The sequence below is a fragment of the Asterias rubens genome, chromosome 2, assembly GCF_902459465.1.
Source record: "Asterias rubens chromosome 2, eAstRub1.3, whole genome shotgun sequence".
NCBI lineage: Eukaryota > Metazoa > Echinodermata > Asteroidea > Forcipulatida > Asteriidae > Asterias > Asterias rubens.
In genome coordinates, this window is record NC_047063.1 from 15,629,802 (window position 1) to 15,655,940 (window position 26,139).

Sequence of the window (26,139 nt, forward strand, 5' to 3'; positions counted from 1 at the left end):
GATGTGCCAACAAAACCCCATAAATGTTCACAGATTCGCATTGTACTTTCATAATATGCGTTTTACATGATTCCAGTAAGCAATAATTTCATTCCCAGATGCAAAAATTTTACCAATGAAAAGTACAATGTGCTGCATCCATAAGTGTTCTATGCTTGTTTCATAACTATAGGATGTAACCTCCGGCACTTCAAATCTATCAAAATCATGACTCGGCAACCCAGATTAGGTTTGAACCCCGCATCAAACTGTATTCAAGATGGCGTCAACAGCCAGAAAGCATCTTTAGGAGACTGCCTTGTCTGTGTAAACTCCTGAAACCAACTTTAAGGTTTTTATTTTCTTTCTCCAATGTCAATGTCTTGAATACCTCTCCCTCTACATACCAATCAAAACCAGACAAATGAGCTTCCCATGAATGAAACAACTGGGTATCTCATTCCATTCACCTGGATGGACTATCCGTGGTGCTGAATTGCCCAAATTGTTAACTCAAAGGTTCAACCACTGTACTTTAGATGGAACCAGACAAATGAGTTTCACATCCATGACCAAGGCACAACATTGGTCAGTCAGAGTCTTGGTCATTAGAATTTCAGGGGTCATTTACAGCACATGTTATGCTTTGCATTTGATGATTTTGTTGTTGTAGCCAATATTGAAATAAATGTCTAAACACTTTTAATTTGAAAGGGCAACCGCACCAAGGCATTTTCTCCTTGTATTGGTAAAGGGCACCCTATGAGGAATTGTTTTGTGACTGGTTCACTGTTTGGCAACTTAAATGTTCCCAACAGCTTCATAATAACAGGCCCTGGAGGATACCTCAATATTCCTGTTCACCCACTGACATACATTTACAGGGATGATGTACTACCAAAGCTTTTTCCCTGTGACTCAGTCTACAAAACACACTGACATTTGTTTTTGTCGTACTTTGTTTGATACAGGCTTCTACGCATAACACCACATGCTCCCTCAGCAGCACCCATGAAAAAAATCGGTGCCAAGTAAGGTGAGGAGTGCCTTGTTTCAATTTCCTTTGGGCTGTATCTGCCGTTGCAGACAGGAATACTGGTGTGTTGCTCTACTTGGACTGGGTATGTTTACTAGCACACAATGAGAGAGTGGGTTGGCTGTAAGGAGGTTATAGGGTAGTATATATATAGGGTACTCTTACGGGATAGGAAGGGGCTCTTATACGCATGCTTCCCCCTCTTGACCCCATTCCCCACCCCACTCCCACACCTAGGGACTGGTTGATGGTGCAAAAAAAAACACTGTACAGCAAGCTTGATAAACGCTATCAAACAATCAAATACATGTACCTGATCCACAATATGACCTATTGAATCCAAGGAATAATAATGGAAAGCTGGACTTTACAAAAAAAGACTGAATTGAACTTAGAATTGGTCTCCTCTCTAAATAGCCTTTTTAATTTCCACTTTGTGACATTTTAGAGAATACTCCCTGCATTACCAAAGATGGGCAAATAAGGTGCCCCCCCCCCTTTTGATTGTATTTTTATCAATATTAGTGCTTTATCTATGCCCGGCAGGCGTCTCAAAGAGTTGAATATTTTTACAAAAAGTTTGCAGAGCCATTCCAGAAACCCCTTCTACCATGTCTACAGCCATTGCACAACACCGGACGTATGGCTTTATGTCCCCTCTTAATGACAAAGCAATTCTGGCTGAGTGTCATACTCAAGGACACAGGTGACCATGACCAGGACCTGAACTCACTCTCTGATAATAGACCTTATGCAAACGACATCATTTGAGTAGGGAGCCCTCGTCTGGAGATCAATCGAAGGTTGCTCATTGGCCCATCATGCGCTCAGTGCGTATAGTTGTGCGTCTGCCATTAGTGTGTCATCTAAACATTGTAGTTCCCTCACAGAGATGCTTTTACTAAGGAAATTTTGCCTCAATGCCCCATGCCATTGCTTGGTGCCCTTTAAAATGGAAAAATTGCATCAATGCCCCTGATGCTCCTAAATGTTCACTCTAAATGTTTACTCTACATTGTATTGCAGCAGGTGGATAGGTGGAGGGGTTATTTAGTTGCTTTTTAGAACTGCTTAAACTGGGCAAGTTTCCAGGCAAGCTCTAACAAACAAGGGTCCTTGACACTTGTTAAATGACCCCAGAAATTCCTGTGCTTCCTGATTGAAAATGAATGACGCAACAGTGTAAATCCATGGTGAACGCGCAAGCTGGCCGCCTAATTTTCCTGGTAACCTGTAAAATACACTGACGCTTAAAAGCAAATTACAAGGGCCTACTTGTCTTTACTACCTCACAAAGAGATCACCGCTTCAGTCACATGGCTGTAGGTTAAACTGTTAACCTTGCCTCAATGAGCATTCATTAAGAATGTATCCTTCGCCTAAGGCAAAGGATGCAGTCATATCAGCCATTAAGTCCCAGTACTAAGCCACAGCATGTGAAATCCTCACAAACACTTTACAACGCATCTTGTGGTCAATGCTGACTTTAACGATATTAGGCGTTTATTGGGCACTTTTAAAACATGTATTAAAGCGTCTTACACTTTTTATTAGTTATGTGTATTTAATAATGCTGGTCATGAAGCCAAAGGTTCTTTAAAAAAAAGCAACCTTATGTAATTACTATACTTGCCAAGGGAGAAGACAGAGAAGAAAGTTTCAGTTTAAGATATTGGAGAAAGTCCCCAGCGAGAGTTTTTCATCGAAAAACCAAGGGATACTTCCTCAATCCACAAAGTGCCCCGGTGGGATTCGAATTGGGGTCCTAGAGGCAGACGGCGAGGAAAGAAGCCACAACGGCAACCAAACCGCCGTATCACTACCCCTATTAAACAATGGCTTTAAGCATTCGTAAAAACATTCCTCAGCTCCTGTGGTGTATGCAGCACCAGCAGCCAGATGGGTGCACAGCTTGCTAATCATTTATATCAGCAATCTCAACCCTGACAGGTGCCCATTTACTCCTGGGTGATGAGAAGCAACATAGATAATTGTTTTACTCGATGACACCAGTGTCCTGACCGGGATTCAAGCCTAAAAATCCAGAGATTTTACCACCAGAGGGACCTTAGGTCCCACAGCTCAATAACAACCTCGCTGATACTTCAATAGCATTCAATAAGAAACCAATATTTATAAGCGTCACCTTAAGGCTTGGAAAGCAACGTCCTTTTCTAAATCTTAAGGTCTTAAAATGAAGGCTGAAAGAATACCCATGAGCTTAACTTTTAGTACACCTTGAGTAGGACACCTTTAATGTATGACAAAGACAACAAGTCAATGTAGTGACATAAGATCAACTCTTAATATACAGCCATTACCAACCGACCTTCTCTGTGAATTAACGTGTCTATGCCTTGTGTTCCCATCTGTCCCCTCCTCACAATCCCAGGCATGTTGTTGAGTTCTAACACAGCCTCGTCCCCAGAGCCTGGCCCCCAGGACAAGTTGAGACTCAAGCACATATCAGTGTAGGAAACGAGACGATGCCACCAGGTTGTCTGGCACCAAACCTTGTACTGTGAAAATACAATCTATACCCTCACAGGTACCCAATTAATTCTGGGAGATGACAACAAACATTTAGATAAGTGCCTTTTTTGAGCGAAATCTGAACCCACACTCCAGAAAAGATGAGGATACAAACATTTCTCATAAAAACAAAATGGACTTATGATCACAAAGTTTTATAGGAGTAAATACTGGCGAATAAATTCTGTTAACATGAAGGATTTTGTTAAAAACCACTACCGGTACTTATACATCTTTGCATAAAAATATCAAAGGTTTGTTCAATATACCAACTGTATGAAAACTACTTAGTTCTATAATTATTTCGTACTACAATGGGCATCCAACAAGTTTGTTAACCTGTTAGTCTCAGTGGTTGTACAGTGGTTGGAGTACGCGCACTAGCATTTCTTTTTTCTTTTTTCAAAGAGGGTTACAAAATAGGAAGCAGACTCTCAAATTGCAGACTGCTGAACCCTCAATGTTTGAACCGACCATACCAACACCAACCAAAACTTTCGACAGCCGATTTCATGAAAAGCTAAGATTAATCCTCAGTTAGGACGACTAACCGTCCTAATTTAGGACGAGTTCAATGTGTCCTACATTGTACATCTTGGAATAGGGAACTTAACTCGTCCTAAGTCTCAAGTTTAATCTTTAGTTAGGAAGAGTTTGGTCTCCAGAGGTCTTTAGAAAAGTGTGGTGACTGGAGATTCAGTTTCAAGGGAAAATACTGTGCAGCATCTTGATACAGCTCTACTCGCACACGAAGACAACTGTGTGGTTGCAGAGGCAACTTGGGGGTTTCTTGGGGGGAAGCATGGCCTCATTTGAGGAATGAAGGAAGCCCTTCACTCAATTGACATTTCCTTGCATGCTAACTGACTCACTTTTCAGAGGATTTTTCAGTCAAAAAGGGATGCCACAAGAAAAAAGAAAAGAAACAAAAAAGTTGGATGTGTGTTGATTTAAGTAAATACCACAGAAAGATATCACCCCAAATCAGTCAATTAATCACGTACACCTAATGTAAACCTAACGTATCTGCCGGCGGTATTTCCTGTTCTTATTACAGGGAAAGCACAACATTTATTTAGGTTGAAACAACAAAGTCTCTATTTTGAATCCTCAATGTCTGATTCATACATTTAAAAATAAAACAGTGTATTGTTCAGACTGAGACTTTTGATGGAATCTGGTCATGAGAAACCTACATGTATGTGCACCCAAGGGATGTGGGGGTGGGGGTGAGGGTGGGAGCTCAATCAAGGTGGTGGGGACAAGATTCTCCAGGATTTTCCTGAGGTTTCATACTCTGGGAAGTGGCTCCAGAGTGTGAAAATTTAACATTTTATGAATTTGAAATGTGTAATAAGGATCCCCACACGAATAGGGGTGGGGGGGGGGGCAGCTTTGGCTAAAAATATAAGACAGGGCTTTTCAAATCACTCAGAATTGTATGAGATGTTTGGTTGCTAAATTTAAATTCTTTTACATGATAAATATATACCAAAGAGTGTATCAATAAACCCCTTGCACATGACTTCGCAAGCTCAAACGGCACCCTCACTGAAGAGGTCAAAGGAAGATCTATCATTGGCTAAGAGTTATGCATGGCGAGAACACTATGAATAAGAAACAAGAAGAGGACAACCCCAAAGGGGAAAACCAACGCAACCAGGTAGAGACTGAAAACCCAATTCACATGCAAGGCTCCCATTTGAGGTGGGATTTGACCGGGGTCCACAGAAGTAAACTGGCAAGTAGAGAAACCACCGCCTGATATGCACTGTTTGACCTTGGCATTGGCAGACAATGCAAGGTGTTCTTACATCCCAAACAGGGCGCACAAAGGATTTAATTTACCCACATAAGGAGAAAAGTAACTTACAGAAATCTATATAAAGGTTCAGAGTAAACAAGTCTCCTGGGTTCGATCTCACAAAGAGCTTACATGTAGATTGATCTAAAAATGTGCATCAATCTTAATTTCTAGGCAGAGTGTGATGTCACAATAGAAGTCACACTAGAGCTAACTGACAACTCATATGAAGAGTGAGTTTCAGCCATAGAGCTATATATATTGACTAGAGCGCTAACTTGCTCTGCGTTTTGAAGCCACCCTGGGCGCAGACATGTTTGGTGTGTTGCGTGAATTCGGAATTTTAAGAGAACACACATTGCCGCGATTATTTTACATTCTGCGTGTGCGTATACATACGCAACTGTCCACTCGCGCGCGTACGTCCGCGCTACGAAAACTGTAACTTCGACTTGATCGCCGTACTAAAAAAAGTATACGCGCCTTTTAAACATGACGCACATGGCGATCGCAGTTTTGTACGCTCATCAGCAGATTGTGCGTTCACATTTGCTGCATTTTTTTGCTTCGATGACACACAAAAAAGAACAAACGCACTATCATGCAAATAGCCGTACAATTGTCGTACAAAAGCTTTTGTATTGGTTTGTACATAAACATGGATGCGCCCACACGGCTTCAAAACCTTAGTGCGTGTATAACGGTGTGTTAGCTCTCTAGTCAATATATATAGCTCTATGGTTTCAGCTCTGTGTGACAACAAGCCCAGACAGCCTAATGACTGGCGTTCAGAAAGTGATGGGTCACCGCTATGTTTGTTCTTGAAACAGTTGTGCACGGACAAGTTTTATATATTCCACACCGGATTTGCAGAGAAATTGATTGATTTTACTGCACCATCTTATTTTGTTGTCCTCCCATGGTGATGAGCATTTCCACATGCAAGTGAAACAGAAAACTAATGTACAAACACATTATGCCAGCTTTCACTTTGCTACAGCAGGTTTTAGTACTTGAATATAAATTCTGAGTGAGGCGACGGCGATACTCTTTTGGATGGTCGGTTTAAAGAGAAGAACAAATTTTATCTAGGATTTGAGGCATGGCATGGTGGGGTATCAATATATTCAGTTCGCAGTAACACCATGTGTGTACATCGTGCCAGGTATAGTTTGTTCTTTGGAGAACTGTCTTTCTAGGTTCTTCTACCGCGGAACAGATTTACCGGTTCGTTCAGGTGACTTCTCAGTTCTGTTAAGAACTGTCCTACTTTTAACTGCTACCCGAGCGAAAGGTATAGAAAATTGCCTGGGACTATTACTTTATCTTACAGGATCTTAATTAACTGCACTACCGCTGAGTCAGTTCTTGAATTGGTCTCAACGTTTCGACTAGCTTGCTCTAGAACAAGCCGATAAATATACTCTGCGGTAGTAGCAGTAGAAAGACAGTTCTCCAAAGAACAAACTCTACCTGGCAAGTAGATACACACATGATGGTGTCACCGCAAACCAAATAAACATTTTACTGTATCACTGATTTTGTTTAGGTCTAACTGAATTCTCATCATCCAAGTTCTCTTTAAGAAACGTCAGGCCATTAACTGTTTTGTGCATTATTTCCATAGTGGCAACAAAATTAAAACAACGGGCACAAGTGGGGTCTTTAAGTGCTAATTCCCTCAACATTGACAGTATTTCCCACAGAAACATTGCTACTACAAATTGGTACTATAATGAACTTTACAATCAGTTTTCTTTTAGATTGAAGTTTTTCTCCAGATAATTGCAAATCCTTTACTCCATCTTTAAGTCACTACTAAGTCCTTCCACCCCCAACCCCCCAACAAAAAATAAATAAATGTGTTTCAAATGTGTTTTAAATGGATTCACCAGACTATACCTTCATATTTTGTGAAAGTTTGATCATCTGTGACAGAATTGGACTCCACACGGGTTCACAAATGTGAGGAATGTTCATTCATGGTTTTTCTTCACTGGATAAAATGTGGTACTCATTTAGCAGAATATAAGTATCCCTGACTCCCACAGGCACATGAACAATCAAAAGTGAAGAAACAGATGTCTGTACTTGTATCCTGCCTGGGGTGTGTGGAACATTCAAGACTCACACTAGAAAAATTCGAATAGGGTGCGGTGGCTAGTGCATAGTATGTTACAGTACATCGTTTGTAGTTATTTTGAGAACTAGAAGTGCGTCAATGTTGTCCAAAGACTTTTTAACTGTATTTTTACCCTTACTGTGTCCATTTCCTTCTGCTATAATTCTTAAGAATTTTTTTTTAATTCCTCCCAAAAACCCTCCCAGAAAAAGAAAAAAAACCTGAACAAATTCTTACCTGCTGAGTGAGTACTGCATCCGTTCCGATCAACTGGGATTGGCTCCCGAGCGTTCCCTCTTCCGACTGATCTGATTGGCTAATATCTCCCGTCAGCTGAACGTCATGACTGTTCATCATCTCCGATTGGACGAGAGGATTGTCCTCAGATTGCTCTGATTGGTCCATATCACTTGTCAGCTGATCATCATGCGTATTGATGAGCTGTGATTGGTTGAGGGTGTTCTCCTCTGAGGGTACAGACTGATCATCAAGGTCATCTGCTTGAGGTATGCCGACCGGAACAAAACCTTATTTTGACAAAAAAAAACACAATTTAATTGACAACACTTATTAATAAAATAACAATGATCATGAATAAAATATATTTACAATGTTTGTCAATCTAAGGGATGGGGGTGCTTGATCTTTAAAAAATGGATATATATTCCAGTAACTACAAAAACAATTGTTTTTTAACTTCACAAGCATTCTCACCCTGACCATTTCCATTTACCAAAAGTTTGGTGCATGGCCGTTGTACTATGACCTCTATGACCTCTTTGTAGAGTGTCATGGCCGAGTGGTTAAGAGCATCAAATTCAAGTTCTGGTGCGTTTTCACCGGAGTGTAGGTTCGAATCCCGGTCGTGACACTTGTGTCCTTGAGCAAGATACTTTACTATAATTGCTTCTCTTCACCCAGGGGAATAAATGGGTACCTGCGAGGGTAGAGGTTGATATTGTGAATGAAAAAGCCTTTGGAGCGATATAAACTGTTGCCCAGGTTGTATACTCCCAAGGGAGCTGAGAAACATTAAAAAGGGATGTTATTGGCCCTATGACCAGGGCACTAATGTAAAGCGCTTAGAGAATTAAGCGTTAGTTATTAGGCGCTATATAAATCGAAAAATTATTATTAATTATTATTATTGGCTAAACAAAACAGGTAATTGAAATGTCACGCTTCAAGTTCGTGTTCCCTGCTCCCTTGCAAGTCCGGCAAACTTTGGGTCCTGTTGGGTGTGTAATTTTGTTTCCTTAATGCTTTTAAGTTATTGAGGGGTTGTAAACAGGTTCCAAAAATGTTTGAATTAATTTGCATGGTGTGTAGATTTTAATTGTATTACACATCCAACAGCACAATTAGCACCACTACGGGATGAATATGAATCAATATCCAGTTTTAGATGTGGGAGGAAAACCCCAATGGAATCTGGTAGTTAATAAAATCCACATGAAAGGGTCTGGTCTGTGGTTGGAATCGAACAAGGGTCCACATAGGTGAAAAGCAGGGAAAGAAACCAATGAGCCAACATCATCCCCTAAAATCTTCCACGTTCAAGCCAATTTTATGGCCAACCATTTATGATATGATGAAGAAATCTGTACCTTCTCCTGCATCGCTGGTCAATGCTGTCAACTGTCTCCTCTTAACTGCAGGCATAGCTCCATACTCTCTGCTTGCAAAGGCCTGGGCGGATATGACGGGGTTCTTAGAGATTGCAGAGATGATGATCTGACCCGTGGAGGGAAGGAGGGAGCGGTTCAAATGAACAGTAACATTCTCGTTACTCTGAAGATGCTCACCCTATGGGAACAAATATAAATAAATCATTGATCGGTCAAGACCAGGGCCCAATTTCACACAGCTGCTTTTATAAGCACACAAGTAGTTTAAGTAGCTAAGCAAAATAACATCATGGTTACCAAACTATGGTTACAAGCCAAAATGACATTTATTATGTACAATCCGTAACTGCTTTCCTGCTTATATTTTCTGGTGAAGCAGCTGTATGAAAATGAGCCCAGAGCCCCCATCTACAAGGTTTTATAATCCATTAGGACTGTCAGAGCCCACTTTCATAGGGTTGCCATTATGCCTTGGAGCACCACTTTACACAAGACTAAGCACGCCCACCCCAGTATTTTCACAATCTAAATCACAATTTAAAATAAAGTTTTTTGTTCGGCAACTGAGTGAACTTAAGGATGCTCATGTTCTTTTTAATTTGGTGCGCCTAACATAACAAGGCAAGGGCTACATTTAAACAATCAACCAAAATCAACTGTCATCAGGGGTGCACACGATAAACAGAGTAAACAGAAAGTCGGCTTCATTAATTTTTTTGTAGGCCCTAAAAGTATTCTATTCTAGACAGATTTTAGTATCATCTGCTGCTGACAACGAGAGAGCTTGACTGGGTCCAGTGAATTAGACCGCTTGGCCATGACACGCCATGCCACCAGAGTCAAAGTAGCTGTGAACCACGCACTGTGGGCTTAATTGGTTCTGAAGTTTCTAGTCCAGTTCAAAAATTACCAGACTCCGACATTTAGGCCTGATTGGTTTTGAAGTTACTGGTTCAGTTCTAAAAGTACTGGACACCAGCCAGTGATCCAGAACATAATTGAAGCCCTAGTTACACACAGTCCTACCTGCATAGTAGTCACAATGTAGCTATCTGCGCTGGTACCTGGGTCTCCCTGGTTAGTTGCACTGTGTATGAGGTATGTATTAGCTGGTGCCAGACCCATTGGTGTGTCTAGAACCTCATACTGGTACACTCCCATTTGCTCAGCTGTAGCTGATAAGCAACAAAAAGAAGAAGACATAAGATATATATAAGATTAATGAATATTTAAAATGTGCTGGTATCCATCACAAAAGATATACAGCAGCTCTTGAAAATTTAGCAAAAATTGTAACATTACCACTTCCCATTAAAGGCACTGGATATCTTTGGTAATTATCAAAGAACAGTGATCTCACTTGGTGTATCTCAACATATGCATAAAATAACAAATCTGTGAACATTTGAACTCATTCAAATATTTTAGTGAGAAATTACTTCTTTCTCAAAAACTTTGTAACTTCAGAGGTACATGTAGATGTTTCTCACAATGTTTTGTACTATCAACAGCTCTCCATTGCTCGTTACCAAGTAAGTTTTTATGCTTACAGTTATTTAAGTAATTACCAAAAGTGTCAAGTGCCTTTAACAAAAGCATTCAGTGAAATATTATAGTCTGAATGCAAGTTTAACTTCTAATAATAAGTATTCTTTGCACTGCACCGACATCCTGGGTATAAAAGCTTCTCGGCGAGACTGTTAAAATGTATAAATATGAAATTATTTTGCAATGAAGTTTTTTGCACTCCAACCTGGGCTACTAATAAAATACCGATCAAGACAATTACAAACTTTCAACGATTTTGTATTGTTTTTTTTCAATTTTGAATGGTAAAACTGAGACTAAAAAAAGATGAAATCAGCTGATCCAAGAAAAAGTTGCATGCCTGAGATTAGAGTTGTAAAAAACACAAATGGAAATGTAATCACATCATGATATGGAAATAGACCCCTCCACCCAAACAAAATGTAAAACCAATACTTGTATTTGTTGCAACACTCAACCCAAATTGAAAACAACATTGCTGCAATATTCTACTCAACATTCAAAAACAACATTGCTGCAATATTCTACTCAACATTCAAAAACAACATTACTGCAACATTCCACCCAAAGTTAAAAACAACAGTACTACCAAAATTCTACCCAAAGTCAAAACGACATTCAAAACAACATTGGCACAGACAGTAATATGCATCTCAACTTGTAGGTGCACAAGTGCATCAAGGCACTCAAACATTAGATTGCTGTTTCGTATTAGATCATTGTTTTATGATTTGGGGTTGAATAAAAAAAAATTCACAAGAGCTGGATTTGAACATGAAGGCACTCTACCAACTGAGCAATATAGGCTATGTTAGATGACTCCCTATTTCGTTAATATACTTTTTTGGGGGGTGGCAGTCAGAAGCCAGAATCCATAACTGCCGTGTAGCCAGGGATCATACCTGTGTAGCCAGGGATCACACCCAAGTTTTTGATACAACCTGTGAAGCAACAGCCAGGGGATCGCCTTAAGAGGATGCAAGTTTTTATTAGGGAGACCGCCAACATAGGGCTTGATAGCTCAGCTGGTGGAGTGCCGGCAAGTTAACCCGAAGTCATTGGCGGAAAACCCCCCATCTTTAAACTGACTTCAAATGGGTAAAACTAAGGACAGTTTTGTGGTGAGTACTTACTTCCTAACGGTACGGTCAGAGTGGTGACAGGCATATTGACCTCACTGGACATTCGTTTAGGTCCTCGTGGTGACTTGAGAAGTTTTGTGCCGACTGGTTGGGTATTTAAATGCTCAATTAATGCTTTATTTAGGAAGAGAAAATAATTTGAAAAATCCTTTATTATCATTCCAGAACACTGCTATGTACATCTTGGCAAATATATAGAATAGTTTCCTACAACATTGTCATAAGCAGCAGCATGCTGAATTGCAACAATTTACAACAAAAAAGGAAAAGTTTTCAATTTAGTTTTAAAAACTTCTTTAAAAATTTACAATAAAATCTTAGGAAAAAAGAAGGTCATAACAAGTTTGAAAATTAAAAAAAGTACTTGATGTGTAACTGAAAACAATAATTATTTATAGTGTGACAACTACTGAGAATTTAAAAGATTGATTAAATAAGGCACAGTACCGAGTCTGCAAGGACTTAGATTGAAGGTATGATAAAGAATATTAAATTTAAATTAGCCAAGCAACGATTTAAGTGATTTAATAAGTGGTATCCATTTCCAATGCTCAACTGCCTTTTGAACCCCTTTTTTACGGTCATTGAGGGCTTAGGGAGGCCATTTGGCTCAGACGCAGAGAACTGAAAAAAATCTTTAGTTATATAATTAATGTAGAAAACAGACTTTTTTTGCACAAAACTTTACTTTTTAATAGCACAATGACCAAAAAAAAAAAAAAAAAAAAAACCCAAATAAGTTTGGAGGCATTGCATATGGAATATTTAATATGGTTTTCGATCAGCAAATCTGACTTTCCGGCAGTATACAAACTTGGCAGGATAAGGTCTTTCCAGCCAAGCCTGAATTATAATTCTTATCAGAACTGAAATTCTACCTGGAGAACAATAGACAACACATGGTAATAATGCAAACCTAAAACCAAAAGGGCAAGGATGGTATTTTGAAAGGTAAGGTATTACACAAATATTTAATAAAAACAATAATATTACTATATAGCGCAATATGAATAAAACATTCCTCAAAGCGCTTAAAGGCAGTGGACACTATTGGTGTTTACTCAAAATAATTATGAGCATAAAACTTACATGGTAAAAAGTAATGGGGAGAGGTTGATAGTATAAAACATTGTGAGAAACGGCTCCCCCTAAAGTGACGAAGTCTTCGAGAAAGAAGTAGTTTTCCACGAATTTGATTTTGAGACCTCAGATTTAGAATAATCAAGCATCTGAAAGCACACAACTTCGTGTGACAAGGGTGTTTTTTCTTTCATACAGTGTAGTTATCTCGCAACTCCGAGACGACCAATCAAGCTCAAATTTCCACAGGTTTGTTATTTTATGCATATGATGAGATATAAGTGAGAAGACTGGTCTTTGACAATTACCAATAGTGTCCAGTGTCTTTAACAGCAACATGAAAAGCATTAAGTAAACAAAACTTGGAGTATAATGAATGCTGTGAGAGTGTTGTCGATGAATATAATCCCGAGGTGACATCTATACCATTCACAAGAAGAAGCCAAGTGAAATGGAGAAGCCAGATTTCATCAAGATAGTATATTCTGTGAAAATGCAAAATGTATTTATTATTTGTTTTAAATAACTCACACTTAGATTACTGTCTGTTGGTTTTGTTTTAACAAACCCAAATTAGACACAACAACTTGTCCACCCTACACTTTGAAAATAATAAACATCCCTTCTAAACATGGTTGACTCTGTAGTGAATTCCTTTTATAAATAAATAAAGCTTTCCTGGTGGGCAGAAGAGGCACGTTTTGAAAAACACTGAGGCGAAGCGACAACGAGGGGTGCAAAGAAAAGGATCTCTTATCTTTAACCACGACAGTTTTCTTCGCTACTATTTTCTTTGGCCAATGTGGCAGGTTTGGACTTGGCTTGATGGTGTTTGCCCCTTACAGGGAAGAACCTGCTCTATTGTTGAAGTTTTAAGTAGTTTATATTGATAGGCAGTTGCAGTTGATTTTTGCAGGCAGTTGATTTTTGCAGGCATTTTTCATAATTATAGGCCTCGGCAGTTGCAGGCCGATATAGGATTCAAATTGTTGGTAATTTACTCTTACCACAAAAACTTCATGAAGATGCCAACCTGGTCTACCATAACAAAACCTTGTTTAGAAAGGTTTGTTTTTTGGAACAACAGCTGAATTTAAACAGCGAAAATCAATTAACTCGTCCTTCGATATAGTCTGGTACAGGTTTCGCCTTTATTGATAAAAAATAGTCAACACTAAGTTGAAGACAAGGAACAAGATCACAGGAAAAAAAATAAATGGCAGCATGATAAAGAGTCTATCCCTTCACCCGGGCCCAACTTCATAGAGCTGCTAAGCACACAAATTTGCTTAGCATGTAAATTTCTTCCTTGATAAAAACAGGAATACCACGTGATTTTTAGAATGAGCAAACAACCAGCAACAAGCAATATGTAACAAATGGAAATTTGGTTGGTAACCCAGTTTTTATCAAGGACGAAATTTCATGCCAAGCAAATGTTTGTGCTTAGCAGCACTATGAAATTGGGCACAGGTGTGCTGGCCTTCCTCTAGATATAAATCAGTGACCTATAAAAATTGGCTAGATCGAGTTTCATTCCTTCCCTTGAATTAAGATAAGTACTAAAGAACCAGCCCCCTTCGAGACCTGACCCACTTTACGTGGTTTCCTTCCCAAGAAAACAGTCACTGTGTTTCTGTAATATTTGAAGAAAAAAATTCTACTCGGAACCCTGCTACTTATTCCACACTGCGAAATATATATTTCTCCTTAATCATACAACTTTTTATATTTAGTATATACATTGTGTTGGTTTATAGATACTTAATTGTATATCACATTTGTCTGTGTTTTAAATCCATTCAGTGAATTGGAGCATGCATCTCTTTGGAACTCCTTGCCTGGCGCATGTTTCCCTCCATCCTACAATCTAAAATGTTTTCAGAGAAATATCAATTCCTACCTTCAGCTTCCCAAACTATTTTTAACATTTAATAATTTTTCTTCTCAAAGCCTTTTACTGGCCAAGAGCGCACATTTAGCTTTGTTTAGGGCAAACTTGCATTAAAAAAAGATGCCTTGCACAATAAGGGTGATATGAATCATTGTAAAATAGAAAAACCTTTGAGTCTAGATTATTAATAATAGTAATAATTTGGGATTAGGGCATACAATTATCCTTGTAGGTGAGAAAATGAATTGTGAAGGGCTTGGCTACAGCATGCTCAAGCAGCAGGATTCAAGGGCATTATTTGGCAACCAGCCACATTGCCATTGACCCACTATGACTTATGAGCCTGAAGCACAGCCAGAGATTGAAAGTGTTGGATTTTTCTTGAGGGAGAAAAACCAGCCGTCGATTTCACCAAACTCTTCCAATAAACTTAGGACTAATCTTAGGACTTAGGACGGGGTCAGTTCTGTATCAAAAATACGTAGGACGCATTGAACCCATCCTAAGTTAGGACGGGTTACTTATCCTAACTCGAGTTAGGATTAATCCTAGCGTTTCATGAAATCGGCTGTGGCATAGGAGAAAACTAATGCTATCTCACGGCCCTACAAATGTAGCTGGGAATTGAACCAGTGTTGATGAGAGGAAGGCGCTTTAAGCACTAGCCACCCAACCACCAATAATTTATTCTTCAGTGTTTCAGATCAACAACAAATTTTTGGTTATCACTTCATATTTTCACTCAAAGGGCACTGTTCACGTTTGGTAATTGTCAAAGACCAGTGTTCTCACTTTGTGTGTCCCATCATAAGCATAAAATAACAAGCCTTTGAAAATTTGGGCTTAATTGGTCATCGAAGTTGCGAGAAAATGGTTTAAGAAAAAAAAACCTTGTTAGACGATTTGTGTGCCGGATAGGAATAAAAGACTTCTACATTTTAGCTAGAAGTCTTTTAATATTTTAGTGAGAAATTACCTCTTTCTCAAATACTACGTTACTAACCAGAGGGAGTCGTTGCCACCAATGCTTTATACTACCAAAAGCTCCCCAATGCTCGTTACTAAGTCAGTTTTTAAGTTAATATTTGTTTTTAGTCATTACCAAACGTGCACCTTCCCTTTAATTTCAGAAGACAATAGTATCCGGAGAGATAAATACCCTTCTCAGGTATACAGTTAAAGTATGTTAAATGTTTCAACAAATATTCACAAGACTGCACTCTATATTTAAGTGCAGCAGGCAGGACGGCTGCATTATACCCACTTTCCTCTCCACCATGTGGTATGCATAATGCTTCTTGTCCCATGATGGCTCTCACTACGGAAACACATCAACTTATGTATGAACAAAACAGAGCCATGAGAGTTAAATGTAAAATGGATCAACAAGCACATCTTGGGAGGGAATGATCTTTATTAAGAACAAGGTCTTCAAGCAATTATGGGTGCTCATCAGCCTTAGGCATTGCTGCATTGAAGTAACTGGGACAGAACCCCGTTTTTTTTATAAGGTCAAACTAAAATGCATAACAAACCCTTATCATGTTGTCATGCCAGTGTTCAAATATCATGGCACAAAATGGCATATGAAGTACAATTTGTAACGGAGTGAACAAAATTAAATAAAAAATGACGGAAAAAACTACAGTATATAAACTCATCACTATCTCTTGTCAACAGCCTTTTTGCAGACCAATCAAGTAAAGCCACAAGTCATTGTGCCCAAGGAATGAAGTCACTGCAGATAAGAAAGTCTAAACTGGGGTCAAACTCAAATGATGGCGTTTCCACCTTTTGATATCCCCTTCTATGGTTATAGAATCCAAGGAGCGTTTGGGAACAGTGTCTTCAGTGCTAGACATAGATCAAAGATCCTGACTTATTTTATTTGGAGACAAATACAGCACTTTTTGTTCTTTGTTTACCAAGCAGACTTGACTGAAATTTCTCACTACTGCTACCCCTAGCCAAACCAAGCACAATTCATTTAACTACAAGTCTATTCAAGTCACAAGCTACTTTGTGCAAGTTTCAAGTATTTTTGGCGCAAGTCTGGTCACAAGGCTTTTTTGTCCATGTCAAGAAAAAATGGACTTGGTTCGAGTCACCTATTCATGTCATTATAAATGCCATAAGGAGTGTCTCCTGTTGGGATTCCAGTATGCAATTTGAATCAGTTTGTAGTTTGCAGTTTGTTTTCATATAAAGAAAGCCTTCTTTCAGTCACACAATATCATCACAAAGGGGTACTGTTATTGTTGGGTAAATATATAATAAAAGCAACTAAATAAAACAAATGAATGAACAAATTATCTTTTGAAATAGTTTGAACCATCAAGAAAGAAAAATGTGAAAACTGGGGTGAATATCGCACAATCCAATACTTAAACACGTCTAGCCATCAAAGGTCAATTAACTTGTCAGTCACTTTCAATCAACTCATGTGGCCGATTTAAAACTTCCGTCTTGATTTGTAAATCACCGATACCTGTACTCTAGACTTGAGGAAGTATGAAATTTTCCTGTGTACATCGTGCTAATATGGGATGAAGGTGAATGGACTTTGTGCTTTTATGATTATTCAATTTTTTGGTCCATGTATTTGATTGCATCCAAACAATCGTGATACTGTAGTCCACAAGAAAAATTAGATTCATTAATTCATCAGATAGTTCATGTTGACGTTTCCCATCCCGACATAAAGCCGTTCATACTTCATGCAAAGCAAATTGGACTTCACACACACACTGTTTTGATGCAAATGTTGCGGAAGAGTTGAGACAGCTCAACTCTTCTGAACTGTTTGTTGCAAATGTGTGATATCAAAATTTGCTATTTAAACATGACAGCAAAGTACACGATTGATAATTATACAAAATTAAATTTCATTTTTATTTATTATCTGAGAAATCATTGATTAAAGGCAGTGGACAATATCGACAATTGTCAAAGACTAGCCCTCACAGTTGGTGTATCTCTACATATGCATAAAATAACAAACCTGTGAAAATTTGAGCTCAATCGGTCATCGAACTTGCGATATAATAATGAAAGAAAAAAACACCCTAGTCACACGAAGTTGTGTGCGGTTAGATGGTTGATTTCGAGACCTCAAGTTCTAAATCTGAGGTCTCGAAATCAAATTCGTGGAAAATCACTTCTTTTTCGAAAACTATGGCACTTCAGAGGGAGCCGTTTCTCACAATGTTTTATACCATCAACCTCTCCCCATTACTCGTCACCAAGAAAGGTTTTATGCTAATAACTATTTGAGTAATTACCAATAGTGTCCACTGACCAATCTTCTACATATCCATCTGAAACACTGTCAAAGTAAAAGAAATGGCACTTGAAGCCCCTACAAATTACAATTGCTTATTTTAATTGCCGCAACCAAAATAAGCACAATGTGAACATGCACAAAATCCCTGGCAAAACACTAAAGGTTTTTTTGTTTACCACGTTACAACCACATTCGATGAAACTTAACATTTTGCTAGAATGGTTTGTTTTATCAAAAACTACAGGATGGGAAATAGTTTTGTCTTCTAAACTAATTCAGGTGTACTATTTCCTTTAATATTTAGGTCATTCTAAAAATAATGATAATAAATTCATACAGCCAAAACAGAATATATTCTTGTAGTAAATGCCTGAAAACCATATATAACTAAAGATGATTCTATTGGATTGATTGTAATGTAACACAATCAATGACCAATTTCATGAAAAGCAAATAGACAAATGTTTACTATAAAGGAAAGTTCGCAAGTAACTTCTGTGTGCATACATTGTCATTATGTAGGCACAAATTGGGTTATATTTTGCTACACTCGATTCTCTACGGGGGTTCTTAACACACTACTGTTTGACACCAGCTGAGCAGATCAAAGGCTAATCAATCAGTCAAGTCAACTACAAATTGTAGAATGTCATCAGATTATCAAAAAGGAAAATTCCCATCAAGTAACTCCCGAAATACAAAAAAAAAAAAACCACTTATTAGATTTGTACCATGAAGGCAGGACAAACAGTTGGGACAAAATTTTGTTGGATGAATTGGCACAAATGACAACCTTGACAATTTAAAATCAATTCTATTCTGGTTCGCTAATCTAACCTGACCCAATTTGTAAACATAGCCAGGGGAAGTTAGGGAAAATAAACCATACAGCAGGAACATTTATCAATGGTACAAGACTTTGACGTTACAGAACTGAAACGAGCATCCCCAACTGACCACTTGTGCAACAGAGCTTTTTATACAGAGCAGATGTTTGGAATTTTAAGACATTTAAAAAGATATAAATATTCAGTATTAATATTCTCTTGCATAGCACACCCGGTACAAACATCTAAAGCCTAGATCAAACAATTTCTAAAACAGGACTGCGAGATACAAATTTGAAATGTCATTAGTTTAATTGTGGGTTTTGAGGAATTGCATGGTGTGTGTCAGTGTGTTGATTTGTGGTAACATCATCTATATTATAAAAGTGCTTAAATCGTATGGGCGCCGCCATGTTGTTTTCACGTTAAGTAGTGCCCGCTCCCTGCAGAAAATGATGCGTCTTGGGGTCAATTTCGGGGGTACCCGTGGGTTGGGGATATGTGTTGTTTGTGACGTCACAGTCAAAGCGCAAACGTGTATAACTTTGGGATTGAGTGCATGCGTCCTTTGTGATGTCACAGCGCGAGCATCCAGTAACTTCGCGCGTACATACAGTAAAGAACAATGCATGGGATCGAGCTAGGCACGGCGACAGGACGAAGGCTGGTGGGGGTTATTAGAGCACGTTGTGGGACAGGGAGAAGGAAGGGGCATGCAGTGTGGTATGTCTGTTGGAGGAGGGCGGGGGAACGGCGAAAAATGAGAACATAGTAAAAGGGCTGTGGGAAAATAATACGAAAAGGGGAAAAAGAAAAAGGGACTAACGATGACATTGGACAGGGAAAAATAAACTGGACAGAAAAAAATACACGAAACGGAGAACCACCTGACTGGCGGGACCTGCGCGGAATGGGGAAAGTTATGGGCCGGCAACAAGTGTATAGAACAATTCACGGGCGGGATGTAGGGAAGGAAGTACAGGTTAGATTTAGGACGGGGACAGGAGGAAGGGGCACAAAGTGGTACGTCTGTGTAATGGGGGACGGGCGGGGGAACGGCAAACAAAAATGACAGGGAAAATGAACAGGGCTGGGGTAGGGATTGAAAAAATGAAAGGGGACTATCATGATATGAGACATGGGACAGGAAAATATTAAACTGTATTGATCAAGCCCATGAAACAGGAAAGAACCACAAACGGGACCCCCGCGAAACTGGAAAGTATGAATTATGGGCAAACAGTGGCAAGCAAAGAACAACGCCAATGCACGGGATCGCGGGGACGGGAGGCACGGAGGCGTGGGTTAGATATTGGACGGAATAGGGAAGGGGCACACGGTGGGACAAGGAATTGGGGGAAAAATGAACAGGGCTGGTGAGGGGGAAAAAGAAAGGGGACTTGAAAACGATGCAGGACGGGAAACGAAACGGGATATAAACGGGACTCGGAAAGAACCACTATTGGGACCCACTGGAAACTGGAAAACACTGGATGGGATCGACAGATAAACGGAAAAAGACGGAAAAGTGTACGATTTCACAAAGCACTAAGTTTAGTCTTAGCTTAGGATGGGTGGTTTGCCACAGTGATTTGTATTCTGACCCTGCCCAGCCACTTTAACCCTCCCCTGTACACAACGCTACACTTGCAGCATTTTATACGTAGAGCTTTCTAGCGGGGTTGCCGCGCGGCATCCCGCTAGTATGTATAAACTTTGCTGTGTAGATTTTTCTCTGACACTTGTCTTGCTATCTATTCTACTACAGTAGAATAGATTTCAGAATTCGGGAGACAACTTAGTTCCGAGAAAAAAGAAATAAACAGGATGGTTCTTTTTAGAACTACATGTAAGTAGTCTCCCAAATTCTGAAAACAGTTTAATTGATGTAACACAAATATTGGATGCATTTGGGTACATTTTACAACGAATGGGAAGTTAATTTTCTTTTCGTTATTGCACGACAGGTGCAGCACGCTCGTTAGAGCGTGCAACGATTACGTAAGGTTTTCTTTCACATTCTCCCTTAAAACCGGGGCGTTTCAGCCTATTGATCACTCTCAGTAGAGCAACTTACCTCGCTCCCAACCCGCCCTTTGCCCTAATAAATAAATTAAAACTAAATGAATGAATAAAGCTTGCTCGGAGTAAGGATAGCGCGACCTACGTCCAACATCCTGGTCGCGTCCACGGTTCCTCCACAAGTTGGGGGTTTTACGTGGCCACTGAGCGCTGATAACTCAGCCTGGTGTTGGACGCCGAGCTTTCGTTGCACGTTTTCAGTAGCAACACCAATTACGTGCATATTAAGCACAAGTGTTTTTTATCCTTGAAACGACAGATAAATTTCCTTATCTCAGATCGTCTGCAGAACGGCTGATTTAGCCATAAAATAGCATTTATTGCATATACGTATAATCATAGCACTTTGGCTATGGTATGGAGCACAACTTTTGCTGCTCTCTTTTATTTTGTCTGTTTCAGATAGATGGTTGGCACTCTCTCATTCAGCATCTGACCCGGAACTAAAGCAACTTGCCCTCGAAGCCCTACCAAAACTACTGATGTCATCACGAGCACACTCAACAACGATAAAATACAGCAATGGTTGGAAACGATGGGAATCATGGGCTTCATCCAAGACCGGCGTCATATCGTTTCCCGTCAACCCTACTGATTTCGCCCTATATTTATCTTCATTATTTTCATCTGGTCATAAAACGGCAGCAGACTCCGCAGCATCCGCTGTCGCCTGGGCACATAGCTTGGCTGGATTACCGTCACCTACAGAGGATCCATTGGTCAAAACAACCTTACAGGGCTACAAGAGACTCACAGCCTCTACCCCAAACCGGAAGGAACCGGTAACACCTGAAATCATGGCGAAACTTTACAATGCTCACGGTCAACCTAGTGCAGCATTAGACGATCTACGCATACTATTCGTATGCTTTATTTGTTACGCTGGTTTCCTTCGTTTTAACGACATCAGTAACGTAAGACGCATGGACTGTAGTATACTCACCGACAGTCTCGTCGTACATTTATGCAAGTCCAAAACTGATCAATACCGCCAGGGCAACAACATAACAATTGCAAGAACATTTCAGCCAACCTGCCCAGTTGTAATCACAGAACGATATTTTCAAGCATTAGGCGATCCCAACTCTTCTCCTCTACCGGTACTTCGCAGACTGACACGTTCCAAAACCGGTCTTGTTCCTACTACTCATGGGCTAAGCTACACCAGAACTAGAGAGATCGTACTAGAAGCCCTCCGACCATTCGTTCCAGATATTCGAAAATTCGGCCTCCACAGCCTGAGGTCGGGAGGGGCAACCGCAGCTTCAAACGCCCTACTCCCATCTCACTTAATATCCATGCACGGAAGATGGAAATCCGAAAAGGCCAGAAATGCATACATAAAAGCTGATCCGCAAGCGCGTTTACTTCCCTCCTCTGTACTTGGAATTTGAATTTATGTGTATAATTGGTTAGTTAAGCCGACGAGAATAATGATGAAACTTAAATTAAATGAGTTGGATTATGTGAATGTCATGAATAAATAGTATGCGAGGCGAGCAGCTCCGCCATTCCAATGTTCACCAAAACATTAAGTTTGTGTTGTTTTTTCTTGTCTATTCTTGTATATTCTTACATGAGGTAAATTTAGAAAAGAAAATAATTTTCTAACGTAAGAATGAAGTAAGAAAGGCATCTACTTTTTATTGATTCCAATTAAAGTTCATGAATTTGTTTTCCATTAAATTCAATTCAATTCAATTAAATGTGACATTTATTTCTGTACTCACAATAACAAATGACAGAGCCATTAGACAACAAAATTCAGTAAGCTCGATACAAGCAAAACAGGAGTATACATGACCAATGATAATGATGACATAACACATTTTAAAAAGTAATGAAGATAAGACCACAGAGGATCTCCAAAAATTTTTGAAATATGCGAGACTTGCAAGGTGTATTGATAGTTGATCAATATTTTCCTTGACCTTGCCTTAGCATGCAAGACTCGTAAATACAAGAATGTGCCATGATAAAGCCCGCTACACCAAAAGCTCAAACCTCCTCAAAACACCCACCTCAATAGTTTTGTGTTATACCAATTTTGATGTGATTAGAGTTTTGTGTGCATAAGGCATTACATGTTCAAAATGGTTTCACCTGTACGTGTGTAAGACTATCCTGTTGGTGAAGTGTGATGATTTCCACCATAGGCCACACCTAACTCAGACAGTTTGACTCCAGAGTCCAACGATTACGAGAAGTCCATTGGAAATGCAGTGAGTAAATTTTTCTTTTAGGATTTAAAATTGAACAAATATTCCTCCATGGTTGGACCAATAAACTGAATTGAATTGAAATGCCCAAATGTGCAATCTAACACCTTGTTACAAGTGTGAAAAAGAAATTATGTTCAAAAATGTGCAATTTGACTGTATTGCAACATCTGCTGTAGAGTATAAATCATCATTTGCACAATGTCCTGTAACTTTTTTTTCCGACAATAATAATTGCCATTTAGGCTCACCTATAGCTGTTGGGTAAAGGTTCTATCTCGCTGGTGTTCCGTATAGATGTGTCAACATTTATAGGTCAAAGTAGGTATGAAGGGTAAAGAACGTGAACCGTTGAGGAAATGTTCGGATAGTGCGTCCCCCAGAATCACCAGCACCGATGACTGTCATTCAGATTAATGTACTTCTCAGAAATAGATACACAGACTGAGACATTCTACTATGTGTATCTTTCAACAGACAACTCCGGAAAAGACACAAACCTCCTCTTAACTTGGTTAGACTACATATATAGTGCAGTGCAAGTTCACAAGTTTAGTGGATCTGCAGTGACACCATTTCAAGGTGACCTTTCTTTAAGTGGATCCCAGCAGGAGAGATATTGGGGTCCTCCACACAGCCGTACAAAAGCCATCATATACCAAAAGGGGAAGATGTTCATACTTTCTGTAAAACTTTAGTGTTTAGGACTTCAGGAGATTTCTTTGATTAATGAGGGCGGTCAGGTTGGCGAAGTGGTATACATGCCTGATCTACCACCTCTGGGACCCAGGTTCGAATCCCACCAGGGTCACTCTGCGGATTGGGTTTTCAGTCCCTACATGACTGTGTGGGTTCCCTGATATAATTCTCAGGGGTTTCTCTCCCGCATCTAAAACTGAAATTATCAAATTTTCATTGTCTTCTCTGTTCGCATTTGGCTCTAATAAGAGCGTTGAGGATATTTATCCAGATCCAGGAACAGATAAAAGTGTTTGGTTTTCCTTCAACATTATTTATGGCTTGTGAGATAAATGTTTCACATGGCTTCGCCTGAATATAATAATTTACCGTTGCAACAAAAGGAATATCAGCGACATCATTGTAACTGTAAGTAGTCCAACGCATGGGCAAGATTAGGGGGCAAGGTTAGGGGCAGGAGAACTCTTAACCATGTCTTTTCATGGCCTAACTGAATAAAGAATGTATTGTACTCACTGTTGAGGCTCATTACGTCATGGCCTGGTATGTGTCTCTTCAACATCCACCACTTGGATCGCAGCCATTGCGGTGAGCGCACGCTGCTCCAGTTCTTAGCAAGCTCCTCCCAGTTTACTTGACTGTCATTCTGGGCACCGGTATCAGCCAACCTTTAGGGATAACAATGAAGATCGGAAAAAGTGTCTTAGGGGGCCCTGAACTTTCAGGGAGGCAGTTGCCTCCATGCCCCCAGGGTGCCTTAGTGCCATTAAAATATAGAAACTTACAATTTCCTCATAGGGTGCCCTTTACCGAGGAAAAAATGCCTCGGTGCCCTTGCCCTTTCAAAATCAAAGCATGTTTTAGTATACACCTTTGTCCAGTCTGAATCAGTACCTCAGTCAAAGAGCCCAACCAAATAAAAAATACCAATATAAAACACTTTAAAAGCACACCATATCTGACAAAAAATGCCATTCAATGGCGCCAGTTCAAAAAGACAAAAGTCCAGGATTTGAAATGCCTGTTGGAATAAGAGACGTGTCTTGAGCTGTCGTTTGAAGAATGAATGATTATTCAATCCCCTGCACTTTACTCACTGCCTGGATACAATTCCACACTGATGCTCCTATTTACTTGGTGTTCTGGTTTTGTTTTCATCTACCTTTACAGTATCTAGCTTTAATTTAACCTTGTGCCCCTCTTCCCCTACCCACCATCAAGCATGTGGCCTGCCGTAGTGTGGCGTGGCCAAGCACACTGGACTCAACCTGTGCTGTCTCTGATCAGAAAAGTGTAGGTTTGAGTCCAATTCTTGACACTTGTGTCCTTAAGAAAGACATTTTACCACTATTGCTTCGTCCTTCGCATGAGACTATAAGCTATAGCTCATACATTGTGTAACCCAGTTGGAAACTAAAGTCTAATTGTCCCTTAGAAAAAAGGGTTTGGTAAAAAGTGTTTTGGTAGCTGCTGCATACGCCTCTGCTAATATATAGATCAGTCTCGTAATTCAAAAACTACACAAAACTGTCTAAAAAATGTTTCTATTATGTTCATTGACCTCAAGTACCTTATTGTTAAATATGTGCGCTATAATAGGACTCCAGTATTATCATTATACGCGCTGTATTATCTCTCACCCTAGATTCCTCATTAACCTAACCCACACATCTCTCAACCAACCCTCAGCCCCCCTTAGTCTTTATTCTCTTACCTATCCAGTAGTATGTTATCATCTTCCTTAGTCCACTCTGTACCTCCAGAGTGTTTCCAATTGAGGTAATTCAGCCACTTGGCCCTGCACTGCTTCTCTGTCCTAGTCGGCACCTTGGCAGCCACCTGTGACCATGATATACCTGTGGTGATGTTCTCGCCTGGAGCCGCTTTGGACATTGAATACACTGCTTCGGATAACATCTGCTCTTCGTTGATTGTCCATTTGCCTGGAAAAACAAAACAAAAAATGATTTGAAAGTAACCTCCCAAAATTTTAAAAGATTATTCCCTTCTGAAAAGAAGTTATCAAGCCTGATTTGATAGGACTGTTTGGCTGTGTCAGAATTGTTGTTAATTTTATCATAATTGAGACTCATTGCTAATAACAAAAACAAAGGGATCTCTGTAAGCAATTAGTATTGTAATCCATGGGCCTCACGACTCCTAGAGAAGAGAAAATGATGAACAATGTAAGTTTCAGATATTGGAGGAAAAACTGAGCCACGAAATCAGGTGGGGATTGAAAACTCAATCCTCATACAAGCCTC

The 26,139-nt window shown here is 39.6% G+C and overlaps 1 protein-coding gene across 1 annotated transcript in view; it reads right to left on the reverse strand.

The window, feature by feature from the left end:
• Window positions 1-8,867: 8,867 nt before the first annotated feature.
• Window positions 8,868-26,139, reverse strand: part of LOC117303806 (cyclin-D-binding Myb-like transcription factor 1) — a 30,156-nt gene continuing 12,884 nt past the window's right edge. The window contains exons 10-14 of the mRNA XM_033788171.1: window positions 25,590-25,818; window positions 24,392-24,543; window positions 11,783-11,905; window positions 10,128-10,276; window positions 8,868-9,279 (exon numbers count right to left, since the gene is read on the reverse strand). Of these exons, the coding sequence (XP_033644062.1) occupies window positions 9,055-9,279; window positions 10,128-10,276; window positions 11,783-11,905; window positions 24,392-24,543; window positions 25,590-25,818 (878 nt within the window). The 3' untranslated portion in view covers window positions 8,868-9,054. The remainder of the gene's footprint in view (window positions 9,280-10,127; window positions 10,277-11,782; window positions 11,906-24,391; window positions 24,544-25,589; window positions 25,819-26,139) is intronic.